General features: G+C 39.0%; 1 protein-coding gene across 3 annotated transcripts in view; it reads right to left on the bottom strand.

Moving 5' to 3' along the window:
* Nucleotides 1-3690: 3690 nt before the first annotated feature.
* Nucleotides 3691-24461, bottom strand: part of LOC108792206 (bifunctional heparan sulfate N-deacetylase/N-sulfotransferase 4) — a 278647-nt gene continuing 257876 nt past the window's right edge. For 2 of the 3 annotated variants that reach the window (XR_001941547.1, XR_001941548.1), the window contains 4 exons: nt 14403-14512; nt 11075-11177; nt 7794-8296; nt 3691-3714 (listed from right to left, as the gene is read on the bottom strand). Coding sequence is in view for 1 of the 3 variants with exons in the window: in XM_018562927.1 (XP_018418429.1) it covers nt 8177-8296; nt 11075-11177; nt 14403-14512 (333 nt within the window). In the remaining 2 variants the exon portion in view is untranslated. Of the gene's footprint in view, nt 3715-7377; nt 8297-11074; nt 11178-14402; nt 14513-24461 lie in introns of those variants that run through there. The other variant, XM_018562927.1, reaches the window with a different exon arrangement.

Raw genomic sequence — 24461 nt, 5'->3', positions numbered from 1 at the left:
TCATCGAACAGGAACATTTTAATCATTACCAGCTTTAATCATTACTCCAGATAGGTTGAGCATGGACCCCAATAAGATCAAAGCAGTTGTAGAGTGGCTTACCCCCCCAAAATTAAGAACATTTTACAGTTTGTCAACTTTTATGAAAAAACCATAAGGGACTTCTTCGAGGGAAACATACCATTTACTCAAATGACAAAGAAAGGGCAGCTCTTTTCCTGGCCACCAGAGGCTCAGGCCTCTTCTGGTAAACTAAAGACTCATTTCACTTTTAATTTCACTTTCAATCATTAATATTGGTACATCCACATCCCAAACTGCCTTTCAATGTGAAAGTGGATGCTTCAGGTTCTGCTGTGGGAGCAATTCTTTATCAGCAAGATGCAGCTTCATCCTTGAGCTTACTTCTCTCATTTAATGTCTCCTGCTGAAAATAATTATGCCACTGGAAATAAAGTATTGTTGGCAATTAAGAAAGCATTTTCTGAACAGAGACAACTGCTGGAGGGGGGCAATCATCCTGTGACTGTTCCCACTGATCTTAAAAACGTCAACTTCATCTATTCTCCCAAAAGATTGTCCTCTAGACAAGCATGATGAACTTTATACTTTGATAGAATCCATTTTGTAGACATGTGCACTGCCAAAAAATTCGTTTAGTTTCGTTTCGTTTTAAATTCGGATTTGTGTTATTTCGTTTTTCAGGATTCGGGTGTGAAAGTCAATTCGGATTCGGAATTCGGATTCGGACGAAATTCAGTAGCGTTAGTACGAACGTTCGTTTCGTTATCTGTTCTTATTCGTTTCTTATTCGTTTCTTATTCGTTTCGTTCGTTTGCAGCAAAAGTGACATTTGAGGGGGAAAAAATATTTTTCTCCTTCTCTAATGTCATTTTGCTCCAACGAACGAAACGAATAAGAAACGAATAAGAAACGAATAAGAACAGAAAACGAAACGAATGTTCGTACGAACGCTACCGAATTTCAGAAATGGAATTTCGGATTCGTTTGCATTCGTTATGTCTGTAATTCGGAATTCGGATACATCCGAATGTCCGAATTTCCGAAAATTCGTCCGAATTTCGATTCGGAACGAAACGAATCGCACATGTCTACCATTTTGTTACAACCCAAATTCCAAGTTGGGGCACTGTGTAAAATCTACATAAAAACAGAATGCAATGATTTGCTCATTTCACAAACCCATATTTTATTCACAAGAGAAAATAGAAAGAAAGAGAAAATGTACCATTTTAAGAAAAAAAATCTGGTAATTTTGAAATTGATGGCAGCAGCATGTCTCAAAAAAGTTGGGACAGGGCAATAAAAAGCTGGCAAAGTAAAAGGTACTAGCAAGAGCCGGAAGAGCATTTTGCAACTAATTAGGTTAATTGGCAACAGGTCAGTAACATGATTTGGAATAAAAAGAGCATCTCAGAGAGTCAGAGTGTCTCAGAAGTAAAGATGGGCACAGGTTCACCAATCTGTGAAAAGCTTCAACTAAAAATTGTCACACAATTTCAGAATAATGTTCCTCAATGTAAAATTGCAAAGACTTTAAATATATCATCTACAGTACATAATATCATCAAAAGATTCAGAGAATCTGGAAAAATCTTTGTGCGCAAGGGACAAGGCCGAAATGCAATTTTGGATGCCCATGATCTTTGGGCCCTCAGACGGCACTACATTAAAATCAGGCATGATTCTGTGATGGACATCACTGCATGGGCTCAAGAATACTTCCAAAAATCACTGTCTGTGAACATGGTTCACTGTGCCATCCAAAAATGCAAGTTAAAGCTCTATCATGCAAAAAAGATGAAATATATGAACATGATCCAGAAATGCTGCCGTCTTCTCTGGGCCATAGCTTATTTAAAGTGGTCATAGGCCCTTTAAGTCTGGTAGGAATTTGAAGGGCCCCCCCCCCTAAAATTCCCAACCAAACCAAAAATTTTAGGGGGGGAAATGTGGTGTCCCCCCTAAAATTCCCAACCAAACTCTTGATTCGAGCACAGGCCTGGAGGGCAGGAAAGGGGGGGATGAGCGAGTGCCCCCTCCCTGCACCATACCAGGCCACATGGCCTTGGCATTGGGAGGGTGCTTTTCCAGGGGCCCCTTCTGGAAATGCACCTTGTCCCTATGCTGATGAGGATAAGGGCTGCCACAACCCAGGCCGGTGGCTGTGGGGGGTCTGCTGTCAGGGGGGGTTATTTGCATTAATAAAGGGATGCACCTAGATGCTTCCACCCCCTTGTGAATGAGGGGTACCCCTGCTCATTCACTAAAGGGTTAAAGTAAAATGTAAATAAACACACCACTTTTAGAAATAATCCTTTTATTGAAAAAAAAACAGTTTTTGACAAATCCTTTCCCAAACCCCCCCAAAAATCCAAAAAATTGATCCACTGACGCAATCAAAAGGTCAATCGCGATGTCCACACCACCGCCAACTTGTCGAAATGAAGAAAAACCTGACGTCCACCAAGCTAATGAACTCCCACTGCAAAATGACTGTTTTGACAGATGTAGGCCGAATGTAAACAAATGGGTGGAGCTAGCAGTGGCATCATCGCTAGCTCCACCTAACTGTTCACATTCCTTCGTCACCTGTCACATCGCTTCTTGCAGATCCTGTCCAAATGAAAACAAAAGGGCACATTTGGCTGTGACATCACGCCTAGCTCCACCCATTTGTTTTCATTTGGCTGGGACCTGAGAAGACCCATTTGACAGCTGCCGGCACAATGTCAACAAATAGGTGGAGCCAGCGGTGATGTAACTGCTAGCTCCGCCTATTTTTTTACATTTGGCAGCCACCTGTCAAACCAGTCGGTTCATCCGGAGTGGATGGGTCGGTGGGCATCTGTTTTTTTTTATTTCAACGAATCAGAGGCGTTGTGGACATCGCTGGACATCGTGATTGACCCCACTTTCCCCCCCATTTTTTGGCCTTAAAATTCCTATCAGACCTAAAGGGACTGGTATGACTTTTGGGGGTAACCCCACACACTTTTTTTACTTTTTAACTTAGGGCCCCTCCTAACTTTCCTACCAGACCTAAAGGGTCTGGTATGGATTGGGAGGGGGACCCCACACCTTTTTTTTAAAAATTTGTTTCCATTTGCAGGGAGAATGGTCTGCTTTGGCATATGCCTTGGCTCGGCTAAGCTGTCCAGCTGCTTTTGACTGCTGTATGGGCTATTGTGAATAGCCCGTACAGAAGCCCTTCGGTTCAGCGGCCCTTCGGTTCCGCTGAAGTGAGCCAAAGGATTAGCCGAAGCTATGGCTACATCCTTCGGCTCTTTAGTAAATAACCCCCTTAGACTCAATGGCTTTTGTACTGAGCCATCTAAGCTTTTCCTTTTAAATAAAATAAAAAGAAATTGAGGCTGTTATATCAACAAAAACATTTTATTGGAGAATATATGATACATTAGATTTAATAAAAAGCATAAATAAAAAGAATTTTCTTAGAGTTTTTTTGCAATTCATTTAGTTCATATATAGTAAATACACATTAATTTCAATTGCAATAAAAAATAAATATATCTCAATAAGTGAAAAAATTCACACTTTTTCCACTCCTCATGTGCATTATATAAACTGTTCTCGAGAAGACTTTTTATGCAGCAAAACAGCTGGAGATCTTCAGTTCCTATTTTTGATTTAGCGTAGCCCACATGTTGAAGTGTGGATTAAATTGATACACTGAAAAAAACAAAAGGCTAAATTAGACACAAAAAGGAAAAAAATTAAATTTGTTTAATGCATCTTCTTTTAAATACATTAGGACACAGCGTAAGCCCTTATAATTGACATGTTTTCTAAGGGATATAGCGGCCAATATTCTATCCTAAATTTGAGATAGATAGGCCAATAACATCATCGTGCGGCACAATACCATGTAGTTATCTATATTTCTACATCCTGATTTGGCTAAAACATATCCATCCCACAATGAACCACTACATATACTCTATGGAGATTCCAAAATCAGTATTTATTAGCAATAAGAATTAGGGTTCCTCACATAGGCCTAGTCAGCATTAATTAGGTTAAACTTTTGCTGATAACGTGGTACAATGTTCATCCTCCTCTACTGTTCATAAAGAATAATCTATAGAGATGTGTAGTTTATGGGAAATCATCTCTTTTGGCAGAGTGAACTTGATTATTTGCTCTAGCAAGTAAATACGTGATTTCTCAGGTGCCATATACGTAAACTGCATCGCATGAATGACTTATCAACTTAATTTATTTTGAGTGGAGTTGCAGTGGGACAGTGTCTTCCCTCTACCAAGTTAGAAAGCCCTTGCAACATGGACCTCTCTCTCATGTAGATAGTAAATAATGTACACTAAAATCTCCCTTTATTGTAATTTGCTATACAGTTTTCTTTTTTTTCTTTTAAGGGAGCCTTACTAATGTAAAACACTTGTTTCAGAAACAACTTATTCAAGTGGCTTCTAGGCCACAAAATAATCTCAGGAAATTGTCATCACTTGTAGTAAAAGTAAGAAAATGTAGAACTACTTTGCACTCCATGACTCAAGGAATACCTGCTTCTGACTGATACTTGACGTTTTTGGGACAGATTCCATTTAAATTGTGATACAAATAATACATTCAGACAAGAATAGATTAGTGTTTGCTTTATCTGTACTGTATTTTGTGTTTTGACTCACAAACAGATTCCAGCGAGATATACGAGTTTCATAAGTATAAAAATATAATTAAAAGGACAGGGCACATCTATATTATAATATCAACCCTTAGTATAAAAGAAGTAATCCCAAAATAATTTGTCCCTCAATGCTTTCCAGTGCACAAAGAAAATGGTGACTTTGAGTTTCAGATGCTCACCATTTTAGCAACAGACCATTGTGTAGGCCACAATGGAAAATCTTCTTTTGTGTATTTTTCCTATAGCAGGAGAAATACAACATATAACCAGAAAGAGAAGACTTATTGGTCCTGTAGTAGAACGTAAAGCTTAAGTGGCCTCTCAAGCAATATTATTCCATGTGTTATTGTATGCAACATAATGATCACATAGATGGCTTTAGCATGTCTTAATTGGTAGCTTGGTGAATCAGGTCTGTTATGTTGTTCTCAAAATCAAAAATGTGTATTGCAAGCAGTGCGAGAAACCCAACAAGCACCAAATGAGAAAAAGTGGACATGGAACTAGCAGAAAAAACTGCTATTACTATTCTGGTATCAAGCTTTGTGTCAGATTTCATTGCATTGCAGTTTTATTGCATTGCAATATTTTATTGCATTGCAGTTTCAGATATCATTGCACTTTTAGCTTGATATAATCAATAGAAACCCACAATGGTACCATTGCTTTTTTGCATGGATCTTCTTCTTGTGATTATGCATGGAAAAGCTTTAAGTTAACTCCTGCTCATAAAAAAAAAAATCACTCCAGTTCTTTACAAACATATAATAAAGTTGATATACTCCGTGCAAGAGATAGCAGCTTCATGCAAGCCTAATGGGTCTGCATCCTATCTGTGGCAGTTTCCCTACAGGTGGCACTGAATTGTCAAAAAAAATTCAGTTAAAATAAAATCAAAACATGTAAATATAAATTATACAGTTGAAGAAAAACCCCAGATCCATTCAAAAAAGCAAGAACCTTGCATGACTATACTGTAAATACTGTATATTACAGTTGTGGCAGTGCATGGCAATGCCACTGTGTAGTATGGCAACTTTGGTGCCCATGACTCTCTGCCAGAGGGGCTGAGAGGTTCCACAATGTGAATACCTTTGGAGAGGAGGAACTGGCTGTTTAATTCCTTCCAGGTTTTCCAGACTATAGTGGGATGGGATCTCCAGTACTGGGGCCAGGTGTTGCAGGTGGCCAGGTTGGGCTAAACAGGTGGCTCAAAGCAGCCTTATTAGGAAACAAGCCCAGTGCATTAGAGGAGAGTTGTGGGTGTGCAAGAGGCACACGGTGACAGGCAGACTCTGCTGCGTGCGTGAGCACAAGGGACACAGTCAGGAAGGCTGGAGAGGTCCAGAGGATTAGTGACCCTTAGATACCTGTCGGGGAGACAGAGAGAGACGGTGACCCACGAGGGGTGAATACTAACAGGCCTTGAGTTGAGGAAAGCTGCTGAGGACTGTATTTCCAGGGAAAATCCTGGGACTATCACACAGGGAGTTCGTGGGACAGCCAGATGTCAGTGAGACCCAAACCATATTGTTGTGATGCAAGTCCAATGAACTGTTCTTTTTCTTTTATCATGGACTGTGGACCTTTTTGATAAATAAAGACTGTCTTTTTATGTTGAAGTCGGCTTCAGGAGTGGTCACTTAGCGCTTACCATTGTGCTATATTCCCCAAACTATCACACAGTACATTACAGTACTTGCTGAGATCTGGCTTAGTTTCCAATAAGTGAATACGTTCCCCCAACCCTTGAAATAATAACAGCTGTCATTACATAAGTTATGGCTTCTGTTTGGATAGATGAAGGGAATTATTTATACATTTTGGCAACTCCAGAGTCTTTAGTTCATTATATTTTCATATTAATACTGCAGATCAGTTACTTGCTATAATAATAGCACCATAAAGTTGAAGTCTGTACGGAAGTAAGGATACCAGGTTTTATCTAGTTTTTAGTGACCCAGAGCTGCCTGGGGTAATGTACAGAAGAGCATAAGAAGCCACTGAGACATGTTGGCTTTTGAACTTTAAACCATCTCAGCTACCCTAAAACATACATACAGTAGGGGTTTATTTCTCTACAACTACAGCAGGATATATAAGGTTGATGTATAAGTACCAAACCTTCCTAAAGCTGACTCTCTTTCTTTAAAAGCTAGAAACAAAAGGTAGTCTTTAAAGCTGAAAAGAAACAGATCTTTTGCACAATTTTCTATTTAGACTATTAGACACTTGATCAAATTAATACACCAGTTTAAAAACGTTTTCAGAATTAATACCTTAGTTCTAAATAAGCTTTTGACTGATCAAATACAAATCCTTAAAATAGATGAGCTGTGTTATACCTGTTACAGGAGTGCATTCTTATGCTTTAAAATTTTATAATGTATAGGCTACAATTACATGACCTACTTAAACATGATTGCATCAACAGTATTTATATTATTTCAATTAACATACAATTTTATAATCAATTTCTATATCTGAAATGCTCCAAAACTTCATTCAAGAGAATTATAGAACTTCTTAGATTCCTGTGCATTAGTCAGCTCAGCACTAAAGACTTTGGAAGTAAAAACTGATAATTGGGTTCTTAACGTTTAGCCATTGTGACTCAGTAAGTATAATTGAACTGAAAGCTTTTGTACAGTGATGACCTTTCAAGGATTACTATAAAGCTCTGGTGACATTATGGCAAAGACTGCAGTCAGATTTTCCGTCAAAAATACAATCAAATAGACGTTTAGGCACTAGATGTGTACTACGAGAAAAAAAAAATCATCATTGACCAAAAAGGAAAAAATACAATTTATACAGCACTTCTAAGAGCTGCAGGAAGCTATTATTGAACTAAATTCTTTTGAACATCACAGCTGGAGGTGCTACACATAGTGTACCCTATTGCTTTTGCAAAAGCATTATAAATGTGTATAGCAAAATCACAATACCAAGATTGTGATTGATGAAGAAAACACATCATATTGCGGGCATTGTAAATGCTTGAAGTAAATCTTACAGTACTGCATGAATGATATACGTTAAAAAAATGGTATTTTATTATGAAGATGTATACTGATTTATGCAACCTGATTGTAACACTAACCTTTAAATCCACTGCATCTACTTCTGCTTTGGTTCTCTCAGACAGTAGTGCATGTTGTATTAAATGAAGGATTCCAATCATAAAACTGTTACTGGAAGTCTCTTGTTATCAAAAGGAAATGGGTGCAGTGTGAGTCTCATGTTTAATGTAGGATATTACCTTCAATTACAGAAAATCTCAACTCAGGTACTGAGATTGATCTGACAGTAAAACTGCTGATAAGTGGCACCTTATGCATAAGAAAGTGTTCTTGGATTTTGTGAATTGTTCTGGGAACTGTGACTAATATTTGTAAGTGTGAGGGAGGGGAATTGTTTCTAATTTTGTTTTCTTAGCGGAGAAACCACAAGGCTGAAATTGTGTATTAGTCGATGTCTTCAATGCTATCTCACTTTCTGGAGCTCCTGCCTCAGCCAGGATGGTAAAGGTAATCCCAGTCTATGTAGAAGTTTGGACAGTTCAATGTTGTAGTCCCGGTAATAGCTTGAAAGAAAAGCTCTTGACTGAAAAGAAAATAGTCAGTGGTTATAACTTATTGCAAAACAGTTTTTTTTTACAGCAGAGTGTACATACTAAAATAATCACCCTTTTCAAGAATAATATTAAAGTGTATGTCAATCCAAAACAGTTTTTCTAGTTTTGGATAGCGTGGGGAAGGATTAGAACTCCTGTCAGATTTGTACTGCTCTCCTGGAGGCCATGTTTGAGAGATGTACCGTTACTTCCTCTACTGATAATGGTTTCAGCAGACAAAAAGTGAGGAAAAATCTGCAACAGTAACACAGTTTCCGCTCACTTCCTGTCTAGTAAAATGTTGTCAACAGAACAGAAAATGTCGGCTCTATTGATTGAGAACTAAGCTATCACATACCACTGATTGCTAATTTCATGATCTTCTCCCTGCAAAGAGCGGTAACTGTCAGTTACCGCTCCCCTCTGAGATTTTCCTGTCCTCTTGTTTCTCCAGCGCTGAATGGTGGGAGAGATGGGGGAGGGAGTGGGCACAGCTGGTTATGGCTCTAGAGAGGGAGAGACAGCTGTCAATCAGGCAGCGAAGCGGATCCTGATAATATTGTTGGGATCTTCACTGGCTGCAACGGGGTTCTGCACTGTCAGCATATAGAAGGCAATAACCTTCTATATGTTGAGTTTTGTGTCACAGGAGGACATTAGTAGCTGTCCTCCTGTGACCCTAAAGAGAACTACAGCCAAAAAAGGTTTGGCCATAGTTCTCTTTTAGTACAAAGCAACACTAAAACCAGAAGAACATGAACGGAGTTCATATCAAACTAAAAAAACATTTATAAACATTTATTAAAGGTCAAATTGGACTTTAAACATTTATTTTAATGTTGAAGGTTTAGAACCTCTTTTAACTTTTTATTACTGTACGTGTCCTTATTTTTGAGATGTTGCCTCTTTCTATTGGGTGGGTGTTAGATAGAACTGGAATTGAGGAGAAAAAACTCTGGCAGAGAAGATGAGAAAAATTCTGGTGGAGTTAGACAGGAAGGAGAGAGCAGTGGCCATGTAAACCTCAGAAATGGATGGACGGATATGCAAATTCTTTTGACAGGTAAAATAGCTCCCATATACAATGGTTATCTTAAAAATGTCAAGAAAGATTTCATGGATGGGGAGCAATTTCACATAAGCGTGCCAACCACCCCACCAAGCCCCACTCCAAGAGCCACAGTCCTTGGCACTGCAGGAAAATATAACTCAGTTGTCCTTGAGTGAAAGGCTGTTGTTTTGAGATAGGGAACATGCTAGTTTTTGGCCCTTTTCCTCCCCAAACACAATCTCAATTCTGGTTGGAATAATGGTTGGTATCAATATATAGCTTGCTGAAAATATTGTCTAGGGTACAGGGGGACACATTTTAATGTATATTTAAAAATAAAAAATAAAAAAGCAATCTGAACAAGGCAAACTTTATTGTACTATAAATAATATTAATGATTAAAGATATTAGTGCATATCGCATAACTTTTGTTAATATGCCTAACAGATCTCCATGTTACAAATCAAAATTGTTCAAATATTTTGGCAAGGCCTAAAGCAGAACTCTGCAGGGAAAAAAATAAGTGCTTATTTGTGCCTAGGTTAAAAAAAGTTATACTCGCTTGATCCTGGGAGTGGGCTGGCTCTTAGACTGGTCCCTTCCACCGTGCTTCCCCTCCGCTGCTGTGGTCTAAGGATCCTGGAGTCATCACGTTCTATACAGTGTATAGGATGCGAGGATGCCGAGGGATAGACCATTGCAGTAGAAGAGGAGGCATGCCGGAGGGAGAACTGTTAGAGCTTGCTCAATCTGAGGTTCTGGTAAGTGTAACTTTATTTTTTACCCTAGACACAAATGAGTACCTAACCCTTGAAGTGTGGGGGTAGCCTCACTGCAAGAGTTAAGAATTTTTTCCCTGGAGTTAAGATAGCTGGACAAATATGAATCGCCTGGTCATCATGCAATAAAGACCTGAACTTGGTCAACTAGCAGATACAGTATTACCAGACCTACTGCACTTGATAAATAAAGACTAGCGGCAAACTATCATATACCTTTAAAGTCCCTATGATGCTTTTAGAGCACACTATAAATCGAGCCCGGTTGCAAAATGATGTCATCACAAGCATAACATGACTACTACATCAAGGGGCAGCAGTATTGATATTTTTCACTGCATGGGAAGAATTTTGCTGACCTTAACTAGTAGAACAGGCCATCTAAAGCACAAATATTAAACATAATATGTAATTAGGCCCACTGATTCTCTACTGCAAGAGAAAAACACAAACATTTACTTAAAAGGTATCTAAAGCAAAAACCTTTTTTTGTTTTGGATAGAGTGGTAAAGGTTAGAACCCCTTTCATGTTTTTTTTCCCATCTGTTTCCCTGCTGGGGAGATTCACTCTCTCTTTCCCAGTAACCACTGGCAGATAAATTGAGGGAACATCCTATATTTTAAACCATTAATGAAGCAGGAATAGAGGAGAAAACTTCCCAAGGGTGCACTTGTTTAAGGAGGACTTTCCTCACTTTGGAAAGATTTCTTTTAACTTCACTTTGTTTCTACGGGGAAGTGAAATCTCCCCAATGGGATAAGGACAGTAAAAAAAAACTGAAATAAGTTTTAACCATTCCCTACTCTATCCAAAAAAGAGCTTTGTCTTTAGATGCCCTTTAAAACTAAGCAAAAGCAAGTCGTATGTTTAAAATCAGAAAACTCTGGCACAATATAAAGGCTGTTAAAAGCTGATGACATATTGATAGAAAAGTTACCTCTATATTCATTGTTGGATATTTACGACCCTTATTTTTGCCAAGACATTTTGTTTTACCACCTTCTAATAATTGGCACCAGAAGCCTTTTTCTGGACTAAACCTAGGAAAAAACATTATTAAACATAACAAACAATCTTTTTTAACTTATGTCACTAATTGACCGTTCAAGACATGATGATGTGAGTAACAAGAAATCAAAATACCCTCCACTAAATATTTGGCATAGTGGGCAGAGGCATGAAAATCATTCCTTTATGCCTTCATTGTCAATTGAGTACAGGGCACAAAGAGGTAAAGTGAAGCAAGCAGCTTATTCATTACTTCATCACTAATTAAAGCTACTTCTTTGGTAACATGACTTCTCTGGTAAGGTGACACAAATTTTGGCAGTATGTTCCTATTTTATGGCATTACCCCATGTTCATATTAGTATTTCAAAGGGTTGGACTACTGCATAAACACTTACTTCTATGGGCCTAAAGCAGCAGAGGTTATGTGTCTATATTGTTTGTGAGGAGACAAGTGAACCAAACTACTGCATTCATACGGGGCTTTTGGGGTTGATCTACTAAACCTGCTTTTGTTATTTTTCCTTTCCTTTTCAAATCACTCTTTTTTAATCATACATGTAAGAAAGTGTTGTTCCCTTCCCCAAATGATACCAGTCCAGCTAACCAGGCCTATGCAAACATTCAGGTGCACAGCCACATTTATCCCAGCCCATTCAGCATTAGTTGTAAGAGGGGTGTCTGAAAAAAGGGGTTTCATATAACCCAATTCCAGTGTCTATATATGTTATGCAACTTCGCGCTCAACAGGAGGAGCTTGGGAGCAAGCCGAAAGACGGCAGTGCTGCAATATGTACTAGAAGAATCTTAATCTCTTTTGGATGCTTTTTTTATCATCTTTGTTTGTGAGTATGCTTTATCACATTCAACTTTAAGTGGTTTTATGGAGTACACTATGGAGTGTCCTGTTTTTGTCTCTATCTGCTAAAATTCGTAATATCGATTGGGAGCGTGTTACCAATGGAGAATATCACCTGAACTGTGGAGTAAAAAGAGGATTTTTTTCCTTGCTAAACACCGGGTATCATCTCGTCTGTGACTGAAAAGGGGAAGTGGTGTTCTTAGACCTTTATAATACAAAGTCGCATCAAGAAGGTGAGAGTTATTCTATTGGGAGTGGCAGGTGGAAGTCATAAGGAACACGGAGGAATAACTTGCTAATTTTACTCATCCCAAATCTGGGTGAGCAATTCACTTTCTAATCGCATGGAATATTCATCACAAGTGGACTTCTATATGCATTGTATATCTATGACTAAAGTGGATTACCATCATCCTTTTTAAGCACTATAAGTTTGTTACATTCTTTGAAGCAACACAAGTCTGTTATATTGTTTTGAAGCACTATAAGTTTGCTACAATAGCATGACATACATAGTTGATTTAGGCGCACGGGACATTACTCACATTCATGTATTCAATTCCAGTGTCTGTTGGCAACATGCCTACTACAATGTGCTTGAGTTCATTAATGAAAAAATAAGAAATGGAACACAAAAACCATCTAGGATCCCTTGCTTCACTTTGTATAGTAAATATTTGTGAATCATGGGACCATGAGGATCCTGGCCTGTGCGCCTGGTGTGCCAGACATGTATTGTTCTAGTGGGGAGAGGTTACACAACATAATAATAGACAATCATTTTCAGTATTGGCTTAATACATTTGTGGCATACTTAAGGTCGTACTCCAGGAAAATTACTAAGTACATATACATGTGTACTGTTTTACTTACCAAAGGATTTACATTTTTGGCAAGCCATTGAAGTTTTTCATTCATTAAAAAATCATTAGCATCAATTTGTCCTGTGACATGGAGGATGGTGGGAGGAAACACTTAGCACAGTTGGGAACAGTGAAGATTGATACTCTTGGAATCATTGGTCTCTTAACAAATTTCAGCATAGGATTCCACTTGAATGGAGCAGCATTTGGCAGCAAAGGCAGTAAGAAAGGTGAGTATTCCTTTTCAGCATCTGAAGGTAATCTTTTTGCCCGAACTGATGTTAGCCAGAGGATCACTTAAAATGTAACTGCAACTGCCTAAATTTGTCTTTATAATAGCTTTCTGTAATCCATTTTGCACCAGTAACAATATAGGGAGGGTTGGCACTGCCAGGCAATGAGGCTATGCTGATCTACCCTGCGCTGCCAGTTTATCACCTAGAGATTTTTGACAGCAAAAAAGAGAAATGTGATGACCTCATCAATGCAGAGATGCTCCTTCATTGTAAAATTAAATTGGGGTTTGATGACCAAACTGTCATTTAGTAGTGCAGTCTTGCAGGGATGACTGGTTCTACAGAAAATTCTTTGGCAGGTAAAACAAGGTACACATGCCATGGCATATAATGTTTTTAAGGTAATTACAGTTAGTTTTCAAACTGATCTCAGTAAAATTCAAACTGCCCATGTCTGGATTATGCCCTGCACTTTCCTGGTGCTAAACCAACTATTTAACTGCCAGAGCTATTACTGCCCACTGAGGTTCTAGTATTTAAAAGGTAAAAGTGCTTTGGAACTGTTGTCTCCTTAGAACAATTCTAGACTAGGTCGGATTTACTATGACATATATGCATGTAACTGTGCATTTAGTTGTTTGCCTGAAGTTCAGCTATAATGATGCTTTTTCTAAAGCATAGTTGAAATGGACTTTCTTTATAAAAGTATTTTTCCCTAAGTGTTTTATAGTTGCAATAATCAAGAAGCAAGTTTATATGCTCATGATTAACCTTTAGTTGCCCTTACTTTAATGATAACATTGCACACATGTAATTATTCCACCATGCCTGTATAAAATAATTAAGTGGAGAATGAGAGGCAAAACCTTTAGAATTTCCCAGTCTACCTATCAATCAGAGCTAGCTAGATGTCACATGTTCTGTCTTAAACTGAGTACACATTTCACCAAATTAATCATGTGGTAGCGCAGTTGGTTTATTTTTTTCTTAGATTTTTTAACTGCAGAGCTTACATAATAATGTTTTCCTTAATTCCCCTGGAGGGCACTTTACACAATGTGCTTTGAAAGTGAAGTAGATCTGAGTTGTTAAATTATTCCCAAAGCACAGTTTTGACTACAATGAACATATTTTCCAATGACTGAGAAAGGCAGACATTGTCCATAAATTATATATAATAACATTGAATTATGCGACACCCCTCATTTGATATACATAATAATATGGAGGCTACTTATGTCAGTGTTTAATGGTGCCTCATAACACAAAGTAGGAGTAAAAAGAGAATATACTTACGTTAGAGTCTCTGAGTAGTTATAATGAGGAGAGACACCTAGAAAAGCCTGCATAGCATCCATGACAATAGCTGGATCACTCCTCAGATGTTGTCCATCGATAATTAACAGCTGAAACAACACATTCCTGTAATTAGTATGAATTTTTCAAGTGCTCTATTTTTTATAAATTGAAGGGGAACCAAAGATATCATACTTAATATAGATCATACATTAGATGTTGGTAGGGTGAGTATAGTCTGTTAATAATATTTACCAAACTGTGCTAGATCCTCTTTTTTTATCAATGCTTTTTTAAACTGTGTAGTCAGGCACTTACCTGGAGTTACATAGTTACATAGTATTTGAGGTTGAATAAAGACTCAGGTCCATCAAGTCCAACCTTTGTGTGTATGTATGTGATTGTGCATATGTATATGTGTACATTCCCCCAGGGCAGTACCCGGATCCCCATACACTTTTTATGGCCAATTAATTGCATATAAGGCTTCAAAATGGGGACATTTAATTTTCTGAGTTCTACCCCCATAGACTTGAATTGAGTTCTAAGTTCGAATTAGAACTTTTTCCATGTTCGAAAGTTCGAGTTAGAACTGAACATGGGGGTGTTCGGCTCATCCCTATAGATGAGTCCCTTTTCCATCCTTGTTTTTAAGTGTACCTGTATCCCTGTATGTTGCGGTCTCTGAGGAAGGTATCTAAATGCTTTTTGAATGATTTTTAGTAGAATAAACACTTGCTTATAAATTCCAGCTTAACTGGAGTTTTACTTAAAGTATATCGGATTAAGAGCCAAACTACAATCCATAAAATATTAAAAAATTAGCTTATTTTTACAGCAGAACCTCAGGCAGATATACCGATAGCAAAAGACATGGATATCGTATTTGTTAACCATTTCCTCTTGAATGAGATTTACTAGTGGCTATACTTGACAATCCTTAACTAGACATACAATAATGGAAAGGACTCGGTACTGATTCAAAAGAGGAATCAGGCCAAAGTAGTTATAAAGGGTCGGAGAAACCACTTAATTCATTAAAAAACATTTTTATTGAACAATATAATTAATTGTACATGAGTGACAACCACATGACACTAAACCTCCACCATGCTGTAGTGTAAAACATTAATATAACCGATATACCAATATACCGATAGGCCGTCATAGAGCTAAGACATCTTCTCAAGTTCCATTCTTTGTTTTGTGATATTCCATGCTGCATTTTTTAAAATCTAAGGCAGCTGTGATTGAATTGCACAGCGCCCCTCACCTGCTGCAGATCACAAGAGTTTTACAGAGGAAACTGCTAGGAAACTGTAGGGCCAGAGCTTGGCTACACTTGAGATACACATTTGTTTATTAAAGAAGGAATTAAACCACTCACAAGTATTAAAAAATGAAAAAACATATCGATCCATAATGGCAGCCTCCTCTGGAACCCACAAATAACAAGACAATATCCCTATGAAGGTGATCAGGGCCAAAAAGGCATTACCCTGCAACGCATATGTAATTAATTGTTACAGTGACATTGTCAGTTATGTGGATAAATGTATTTGAGGATTCCAGGCAAGGCTGCCATTATGGATTAATAAGACCTTTCATTTATTTATTTTACTTTATGTCATATTATTTCATTTATTTTTTGTTCCTAATCTATTAAATGTGTGCCTACATCATTTATGAAGCCAGTGCAGGTTTTTTTGGTGTTTGTGTGTATACAGTTTGATCTCCCATATCAAAACCAGACTGCCTAGGAGAACCTTGTAAGTGCTTTTTAGCATCTATTTAACAGGTCTACTGTTTACGGCCATTTCACATTGGATGGACATGTTATATCCCATGGAGAATTTTGTGAGCGCCTTTTAGCATTTTTTAACAGGACTACTGTTTACGGCCATTTCACATTGGATGGACATGTGCTGTTGGCATTTTATGTGCAATAAATCAGACGTCTAATTTACTAAAGTAATTTTTATCCTACTCTGTGCACACTACAAATATCCAGTCAAGTTAAGGGGAATATCCTCAAAACCTAATTTGGCCTTTCACATGTACACATTTAATGGGTTCACAACATATGCCCATTAGGTGATGGCTCACAAGACAGAATCCTAAGGACAATCTTAAATTGTTGGACTGGCTCACCAGAACATTATGGCATTGATTGTTCCTCTATGCTTCACATCATCCCACTGCCCATATTGTACTGCGGGCTCTGTGTCAAATGGCTCCTGCTGATGAAAGTGACATACAAGCTTTGCTGCCACATGACTGAATAAAAACACAGTCAAACATAATGGGACTGCTTATCAAGTCAAGAAATGGATAAAATAACTGATCGTAAAGGCAAGGCCAGTTATGATTAAAAGGTGCTTTATCCATTTCCTGGCTCAGTAGTCTGAAAGAGAGTGACAAGCTGATCCAGGGCAGAAAATATGCTTGGAGTAAAAGTGCAGGTGCAGGAGGTATTAAAATATCTAAGTCATGTCACTCTCTGCCTACTGATGCCTAGCAGCGAAAATCTGGAGTTTAACAATGCCATTTGGTTGATTTACTAAAGGACAGCATGCTGTATACTTTGCAGGGGAATTTGTAATTTGCAGGGGAATTTGTAATTTGCAGGGGAATTTGTAATTTGCAGGGGAGCATGGCAAACAATCAGCATCTCTCTTCAGTTTTCTCAGGTAAAATTTGAAAAGAAGACAGAGATGCTGCTTGTTTGCAGTGCAAATCTGCTCCTTTGTTTTTTTTTTGTCTTCCTTGCATGTGATTGGGTATTCTTTGCAATGTGAAATTTCCTCCACATTCATTAAGCTAAGTGAAAATTTCCCTGCAATGTCCAAATTCCCTTGCAAAGTGAACATCCTATTTGCCTTTAGATCAACCTCAGGTCTTCCAAATAATTACCTTGAATATTTTGAGTTGATTTTTTTGAACCTTCCCCTCATTTCCCCTGTTTGCTTTTCTAATATTATAATATTTATCCAAACCTTTTCATCCTCCTTTTTAGGCTTTTAATATTGAGGCACTCCCTATCACAGATTTTCTAAAATGTTGTACCGTATATCAGGGATAGACAACCTTGGCATTCCAACTCTTATGAAGCATCATGTCTCATGAGGCATTGCAAGGTTCCGACAGCCACAGGCATGATTCCCAGGGGTAGAGGGGTGATGGCATTTGTAGTTTCAGCACAGCTGGAGTACGGAGGTTGCCTACCGCTATTATAGGCAAATCTCTGTGTAACCTTGTCAAACCTTCCCTCTTGTCAATGAGATGGAATTAACTATGCAAGTACCACTTCAGTCTGTTGGGCAAGTTGTATGAGAAACTGTAGTCCAAGTTTTATTCACTTATAACCTGCTCTAAAAAGAAACACATTCCTGCTTATTTAAGTTTCAGTGGTAAGCGTTTTTTTGTTTAAATAATTGATGTAAGCATTATTATTTAATTTGGAAGAATTTGGTTAGTTAAAAACTCCCTCGGGTTTTTGCATGAAGAGATTAATTTCAATGTATTAAAGCAGTCCAGAAGTAAATGGATCACGGAGGATTATACATATCATAAGATATTGTAGCATTCTGTTTATCAATAAAAATAAACATTGTGATTAATCATAGCTTGCTGGCATTAACATAATTGTACAATGCAGATAAATTAGGAAAGAAAGACATCATAAGACTGAAGTGATCATGATTCAATGCATGCTGAGTCATATACTTTTTATTGATTGTGTCTGCTATGTTTTTGCTCAACCATGTAAGAATGGAACGTTCCTATACATAATTTAAATTTTATGAGCAAACTTGTTTAAATAAATATGTCCTTGGCAACCAGTAACTATAATAAGATTAACATGCATTTCAATTCAAAATGTCCAGTCAGCAATAAGAAGTTTAAAGAAGAACTCAGAGCAAATGACAAATTAACCCTTGCAGTGGGGCTACCCCTGCCCTGCAAGGGTTAAGTAATCGTTTTGGTCTAGGGCAGTGGTGGCGAACCTTGGCACTCCAGCTGTTCCAAAACTACAAATCCCAACATGCATCTGCCTCTGGGAGTTATGTCTGTGGCTGTCAGAGCCTTGCAATGCCTCATGGGACTTGTAGTTCCAAAACAGCTGGAGTGCCAAGGTTCGCCACCACTGGTCTAGGGTCTAAAAACAAAATATATACTCATCGGATCCTTAACCACTTCCTGGCCGCAATACGTCTATAGACGGTGGCCCGCAGAAGTGGTTAAAACAAGAACACGGCTGCTCTCAGGCAATTGCTGTTAATGTACAAGTGATCTGACGTCTGTACAGCCGCCGGATCATTCACTGGACCCGGAAGTGATGTGTATTACATCACTTCCGGTGTCACTCTTACAGTCTCCGGCTCTTAGAGCCAGGAGATGAAGTTGGGGAAGCAGATCTCTGCTTCCTCAGCTTCTTAGGGATCCCTAGGTGACAGGGGTCTGAAAGACCCCTGATGTCTCCATAAAGAGAACCTGTCCCACTCTATCTGCTATTACATAGAGGGCTTGTTAGCCCCCTATGTGATAGCAATAAGGTTAGTGTAAAAAAAAAAGTGTTTGAAAATTATAAAAATGAAAGTAACATATAAAAGAAAAAAATGCAAAAAATGTTTTTAAGTTCCCCGCTCCCCACGTGCACGCACATACCCGCGCAAACATGCATCGGTGCGCCCATGCGCAGAAATGACAGTTGCGCTACACGTTACATATCGCCGCAAATGTCGGAGTGAGAGCAATAATTCTAGGGCCATCAATCACTGTTAGCACTAAACTGATGAGCGTTAAAAGCGTTCCCTATGGGAAATTTGGGGTATTGACTTTTTTTGCGGCTTCAAGGGCGAATGCAATTTTAAGGCTTGACATGTTTGGCATCTATGTACCCGACATGATCCCATCTTTCATATTTGACAAAAAAACTGGGTATTATATTATGTTTCTGTGCACTAAATTTTAATTTAGTAAATTTTTTCCTAAAAATACCGGTTTGATAAACATTTGCGCAAAAACCGTGCAAAGGAAAAAATTGCAACTAGCATTTTTTTATTCTACAGGGCATATATCATTGTTTGGTCTGAAGCTGTTTTCTAGCCAAAAAATTATATTTTATCATGTGTGCACAAATAGTATGAAAATGCCCCGGACAGCAAGTGGTCAATCCCGCCTTGCTGTTAGACTCGTAACAAATTCAAATGTCACCAGCACTCTAATGTGAAGATTCACGTCAGCATAAATCCATTTTATTGATAGATGTCAAAAGACAAGCGCTTTCGGGGCCACGCAGGGTCCCCTTCATCAGGCTCAATCGTCATTATTGAGCCTTATGAAGGGGACCCTGCGTGGCCCCGAAAGCGCTTGCCTTTTGACATCTATCAATAAAATGGATTTACACTGATGTGAATCTTCATATTGGAGTGCTGGTGACATTTAAATTTGTTACTGGATTTTGAGCGGCGCCATCCGAGGTCATTACAAGCACCTATTTTCTTTGGAGTATCCGGTAAGGAGTGCGGCAAGGTACATGGATTAATAATTGCTGTAAAACTGGTCCCCGCAGCCTCTTTTTCCCTGGACTCCGGTGATCTAAGCCCTGCTGATGTTCTCACATTTAATACAAGTCCATTGACTTGCATTGGACATGAGGATGCCAAGAGACAATCCACAGCTGGAGATGAGGGGGAGAGAGGTGAGCAGTCACTGCCCTAGGATCGAGGAACGAGTGAGCATATCTTTTTTTTTTTATTTTAAACACTAGAGCAAAATGAGCACTTAACCCCTGCAGTGCAGGGGTAGCCCCACTGCAAGGGTTAATATGTAATTTGCCCGGAGTTCTTCTTTAACAAAGGAGTATGTAGAATTTTTGATAAACCAGTGAATTAATATAATCTAATCAATATCACACAAAAAGTAAACAGCAGTAATGTCTTGATTAGCTCCACATTTATATCAGCAAACATATCTAGCAATAATAGTAGAGCATACACTAAACTACTGGCATCTTTGCATTCATAATGTCACCTGCATTGTTTTAAAATAAACTATTTATTTTCAAAGTTTTATAAAGGTTTTTTTCAATAAATTACGGCAAAAGTAATAGACATTACATAAGGCATAGACATGAAAACAGGGCATTCATTTTTAAAGGACATTGGGAGATCCTGCAGAAGCTTTGTGAAAGGGACTAACATTTTGTGAAGAAAAGAGGGTTCTCTCACCTGGATCAGGTATATGAAATATATGTGTGGTCTTGCATTTTTCAGTGCTAGGGCAAAGGGTTTAAGATAGTGTGGGGGAGGGGTGTTGAGGGAAAAAAGAGGGGGCTCTCTCTGGCCCATGGGGTCTCGTTACACAGGGCACAGGTCATTAATGCATAAAACGTCAGATTTTTCTAACAATGTTCAAGTTTCAGTTATGAGATGATTGTATTGGTTTGAGTAACAGAATAGTCACCAAGCATACCAGGTGATTAGGACTTTTTCACCTTGGTCATTAAGGGACTTAGGTTCTCCATGTTACATATGCTACATAACTGATGATGGAGAAGATAGCTTTCCAAAATGATGGAATAGTGCCCTTTTGGATTTCAAACATTTCCAACACAGTGGGCTGGTGTCCAAACATATTTGCTCCAGGGGGTTGAGTGATCCTAATAGTCAGTCCTTTAGGAGTATTGAGTTAATAAAGTGTTTGATCTGGAGTTAGCTCCATATGTCAAGTTCACTGCAACCTGAAGATTTGAGAATGTTATTGAGGGAGGAGCAACCCCGGGTGATTCTATATATCCCTGCTTCTTTCCAGTGGATGAAACTGTTAAGTTAATGAAAGTGTGTATAGTTGCTCACTTATAGGTACCCCCCTTACATTTATCAGAGAAATTAGCAAAAAGAGAAATTTACTTTTTAGGTACTCAAGTGATCAGCCAAATCTGCTTATTAGAGGTTTGAGCTAATTGGCAAATTGGCATTTTAGGGATACTTAGGTCAGAGAAGGTTAAAGATCCTATTTGGTGTCAGAGAAAAAAAGTAGGCTATATGTAACAAAAATGTACTCTATTCCAGAATAGTACAGAATAGAAATATACACTGAGTAGCCAGATTATTTTGACCACCTGACGTTTGTAGGCAAATTAGCTATAATTTCGCGCTGAAGTTGCTAGAGGGCCAGACCATTATAAATAGGGAAGCAGGTTGTTTACCACGACAGTAGAAGTGATTTTTTTCTGAAGATATGGGTAAACAACGCGATTTAACAGCCTTTGAACGTGGGATGATTGTTGGCACTCGGAGCCATGGAGCGAGTATCAGCAAAACAGCAGAATTCGTTAAATGTTCAAGAGCAGCTGTTGTTAAAGTATTTAAAGACTGGACTGTCAGCCGAAAATCTGGGTCTGAATGTGCGAATTGTGGCCGTCAGCGACTAGTCAATGTTAGGGCAGAACGGAGAGTGGCAGGACTGGTACAAGACAACAGAAGGGCAACAGTGCATCAAATTACTGCAGATCTCAATCAGGGATCCTCTCAAATGATCTCTGAACCCACTGTTCGCCATACACTGCATCGTATGGGATATGGAAGCCAAAGACCTGTTCAAACACCTTTACTGTCTGCAGTTAACAAGATAAAACGTCTCCAATTCACACAGGAACACAAGGATTGAGTCGAGCATTGGAAAAAAGTCATGTGGTCCGATGAATCATGTTTCCAGTTGCATCATGCAGATGGCAGAGTGAGCATTTAGCGGACAGCATGAAATCATGCACCCCACCCCAGAGTACAACCCTTCAAGCTGGTGGGGGCAGTGTTATGGTCTGGGCCATGTTTTCCAGGCATGATTTGGGCCATTTAATTTGTGTGGAACAACGTCTGAATAGCACAACATACCAAAGTATCGTTGCTGATCAAGTTTATCCTATCATGTTGATGGTGTATCCCAATGGAGATGGCTTCTTCCAACAAGACAATGCATCATGCCACGATGCTCGTATTGTGCAGGAGTGGTTTCAAGAACATGAGGGAGAATTTACCTTGCTTAGGTGGCCCCCACAATCACCAGATCACAATCCAATTGAGCATTTGTGGGACGAAGTTGAAAGAGCCATCAGGCAGCTAGTTCCACAACCATCAAATCTCACAGAATTGGACAGTGCTATTCATCAGGCATGGTGTCAGATTCCTCGCATCACCTTTCAACATCTCGTGGAGTCAATGCCAAGAAGAATCACAGCAGTATTGAAGGCAAAAGGTGGCCCAACGAAGTACTGATGGGGTGGTCATAATAATCTGGCCACTCAGTGTATACAATCCTTAGCTGTTGAGCTCAACATTTTAATTAACTAATTGTCTATGTTGGAGATGTTTTTGAGTTGTTTAAAAAACTGGGTAGGAGGGATGGGTTTTCCCCATTGAGAAATCCAGTCTTGGTTCCAACAGGAGGGCAAGATCGGTGCCTAGAATAATGTTTCTTTCTGCAAAGGAGTCCAGGGCTTACAAAAATGTGTTGAGAAAAGTACTTTATCCCACATTCACGGCATATAATCTTATTAGGGTAGTAAGGTGGTTGTCTAGCCATCTTTTATTGAAAAAATATCTATCCTCATCATTATTTTGTTCCACTTGGTGTTAGACATTGACATGGTGGGAGAATAGTATGTAGGAAGTGGGGGAGTTACATAGTTACATAGTATTTGGGGTTGAATAAAGACATACGTCCATCAAGTCCAACCCATATAGGTCCATGCATCATCTCATTGTTAGGGATACTGGTATCCCTGGATATTACGGTCCCTCAAGAAATTGTCCAAACGTTTCTTGAACAAATCTACACTCTTGGCTGAAATCACTGCCAATGGCAGTGAGTTCCAGACCTTAACCACTCTTACTGTAAAGAACCCTCTTCGCCAATTGTGCTGGAATTTTTTCTCCACCAACTTTAGGTGGTGGCCTCTAGTCTTTGTAATTGAGTTAATTTCAAACAGTTTGTTGCCAATGTTGCTGTCACCATTGAACATCTTGTACATGAAAATCATATCCCCCTTAATCTCCTTAATTCCAGCGTAAACATGTTTAAGGTCAGAAGCCTTGTCTCATAGCTCTGGTCCTCCATTCCCCTAATTAGTTTTGTTGCCCTCCGCTGGACTCTCTCCAGTTCAAGGACATCCCTTCTCAGTACCGGCAACCAAAACTGGACCGCGTACTCCAGATGTGGCCAAACCAACGATCTATATAGAGGCACAATTATAGACTTGTCCCTGCAATACATCCCCTTCTTAATACAGGACAAGACCCTGCTAGCTTTGTTTACCGCAGCTTGGCACTGCAAGCTACCATTCAGTTTGTGGTCTACAATGACCCCCAAATTTTTGTTTGCCCTTCTGAAATTAAGGGTTCTTGTCCGTCCCGCCCTCTTTCCTTTCCTGTATTTAATATTGAAAGTAATCACATTGTGATCACTACTACCCAGTGTCTCCCCAATTACAATATCCTCGATTAATTCCCCATTATAAGTAATTATTAAATCTAAGATGGCATTTTTCCTAGTTGCAACCTCCACCATCTGTTCCAAGAAATTGTCTCGCAACAAGTTCAGAAATCGGCCCGCCTTTGTCGATCCTGAGGTACCGTCAGCCCAATTGATGTCCGGGTAATTGAAGTCGCCCATCATGACTACATTGCCCTCCCTCCCAGCTATTTCTATTTGGGAGTGTGGATTTGCTTCCCCCTCCTCCCCTATATTCGGAGGCTTATAGCAAATACCCACAATAAGTTTACGGCTAGGGTCCGCCATATCGAGCTCTAGCCATAAGGTCTCCACATCTTCTCCACTGTTTGACGTGATATCGTCCCTTATATGCATATTTAGATAGTTTTTAACGTAAATGCAACCCCACCCCCCCTTCTACCACATCTGTCCCTCCTGAATAGGTTATACCCCTCTATATTAGTAGCCCAATCATGTGTGCCGTCTAGCCAGGTCTCCAATATACCCACTATATCGAAGTCCTCTTCGAGTATCATAATTTCAAGCTCTTCAAGTTGCTGTGGT

The sequence above is a fragment of the Nanorana parkeri genome, unplaced genomic scaffold, assembly GCF_000935625.1.
Source record: "Nanorana parkeri isolate BGI_ZX_2015 unplaced genomic scaffold, ASM93562v1 scaffold613, whole genome shotgun sequence".
NCBI lineage: Eukaryota > Metazoa > Chordata > Amphibia > Anura > Dicroglossidae > Nanorana > Nanorana parkeri.
This window is presented reverse-complemented; position numbering and strand designations above follow the sequence as displayed.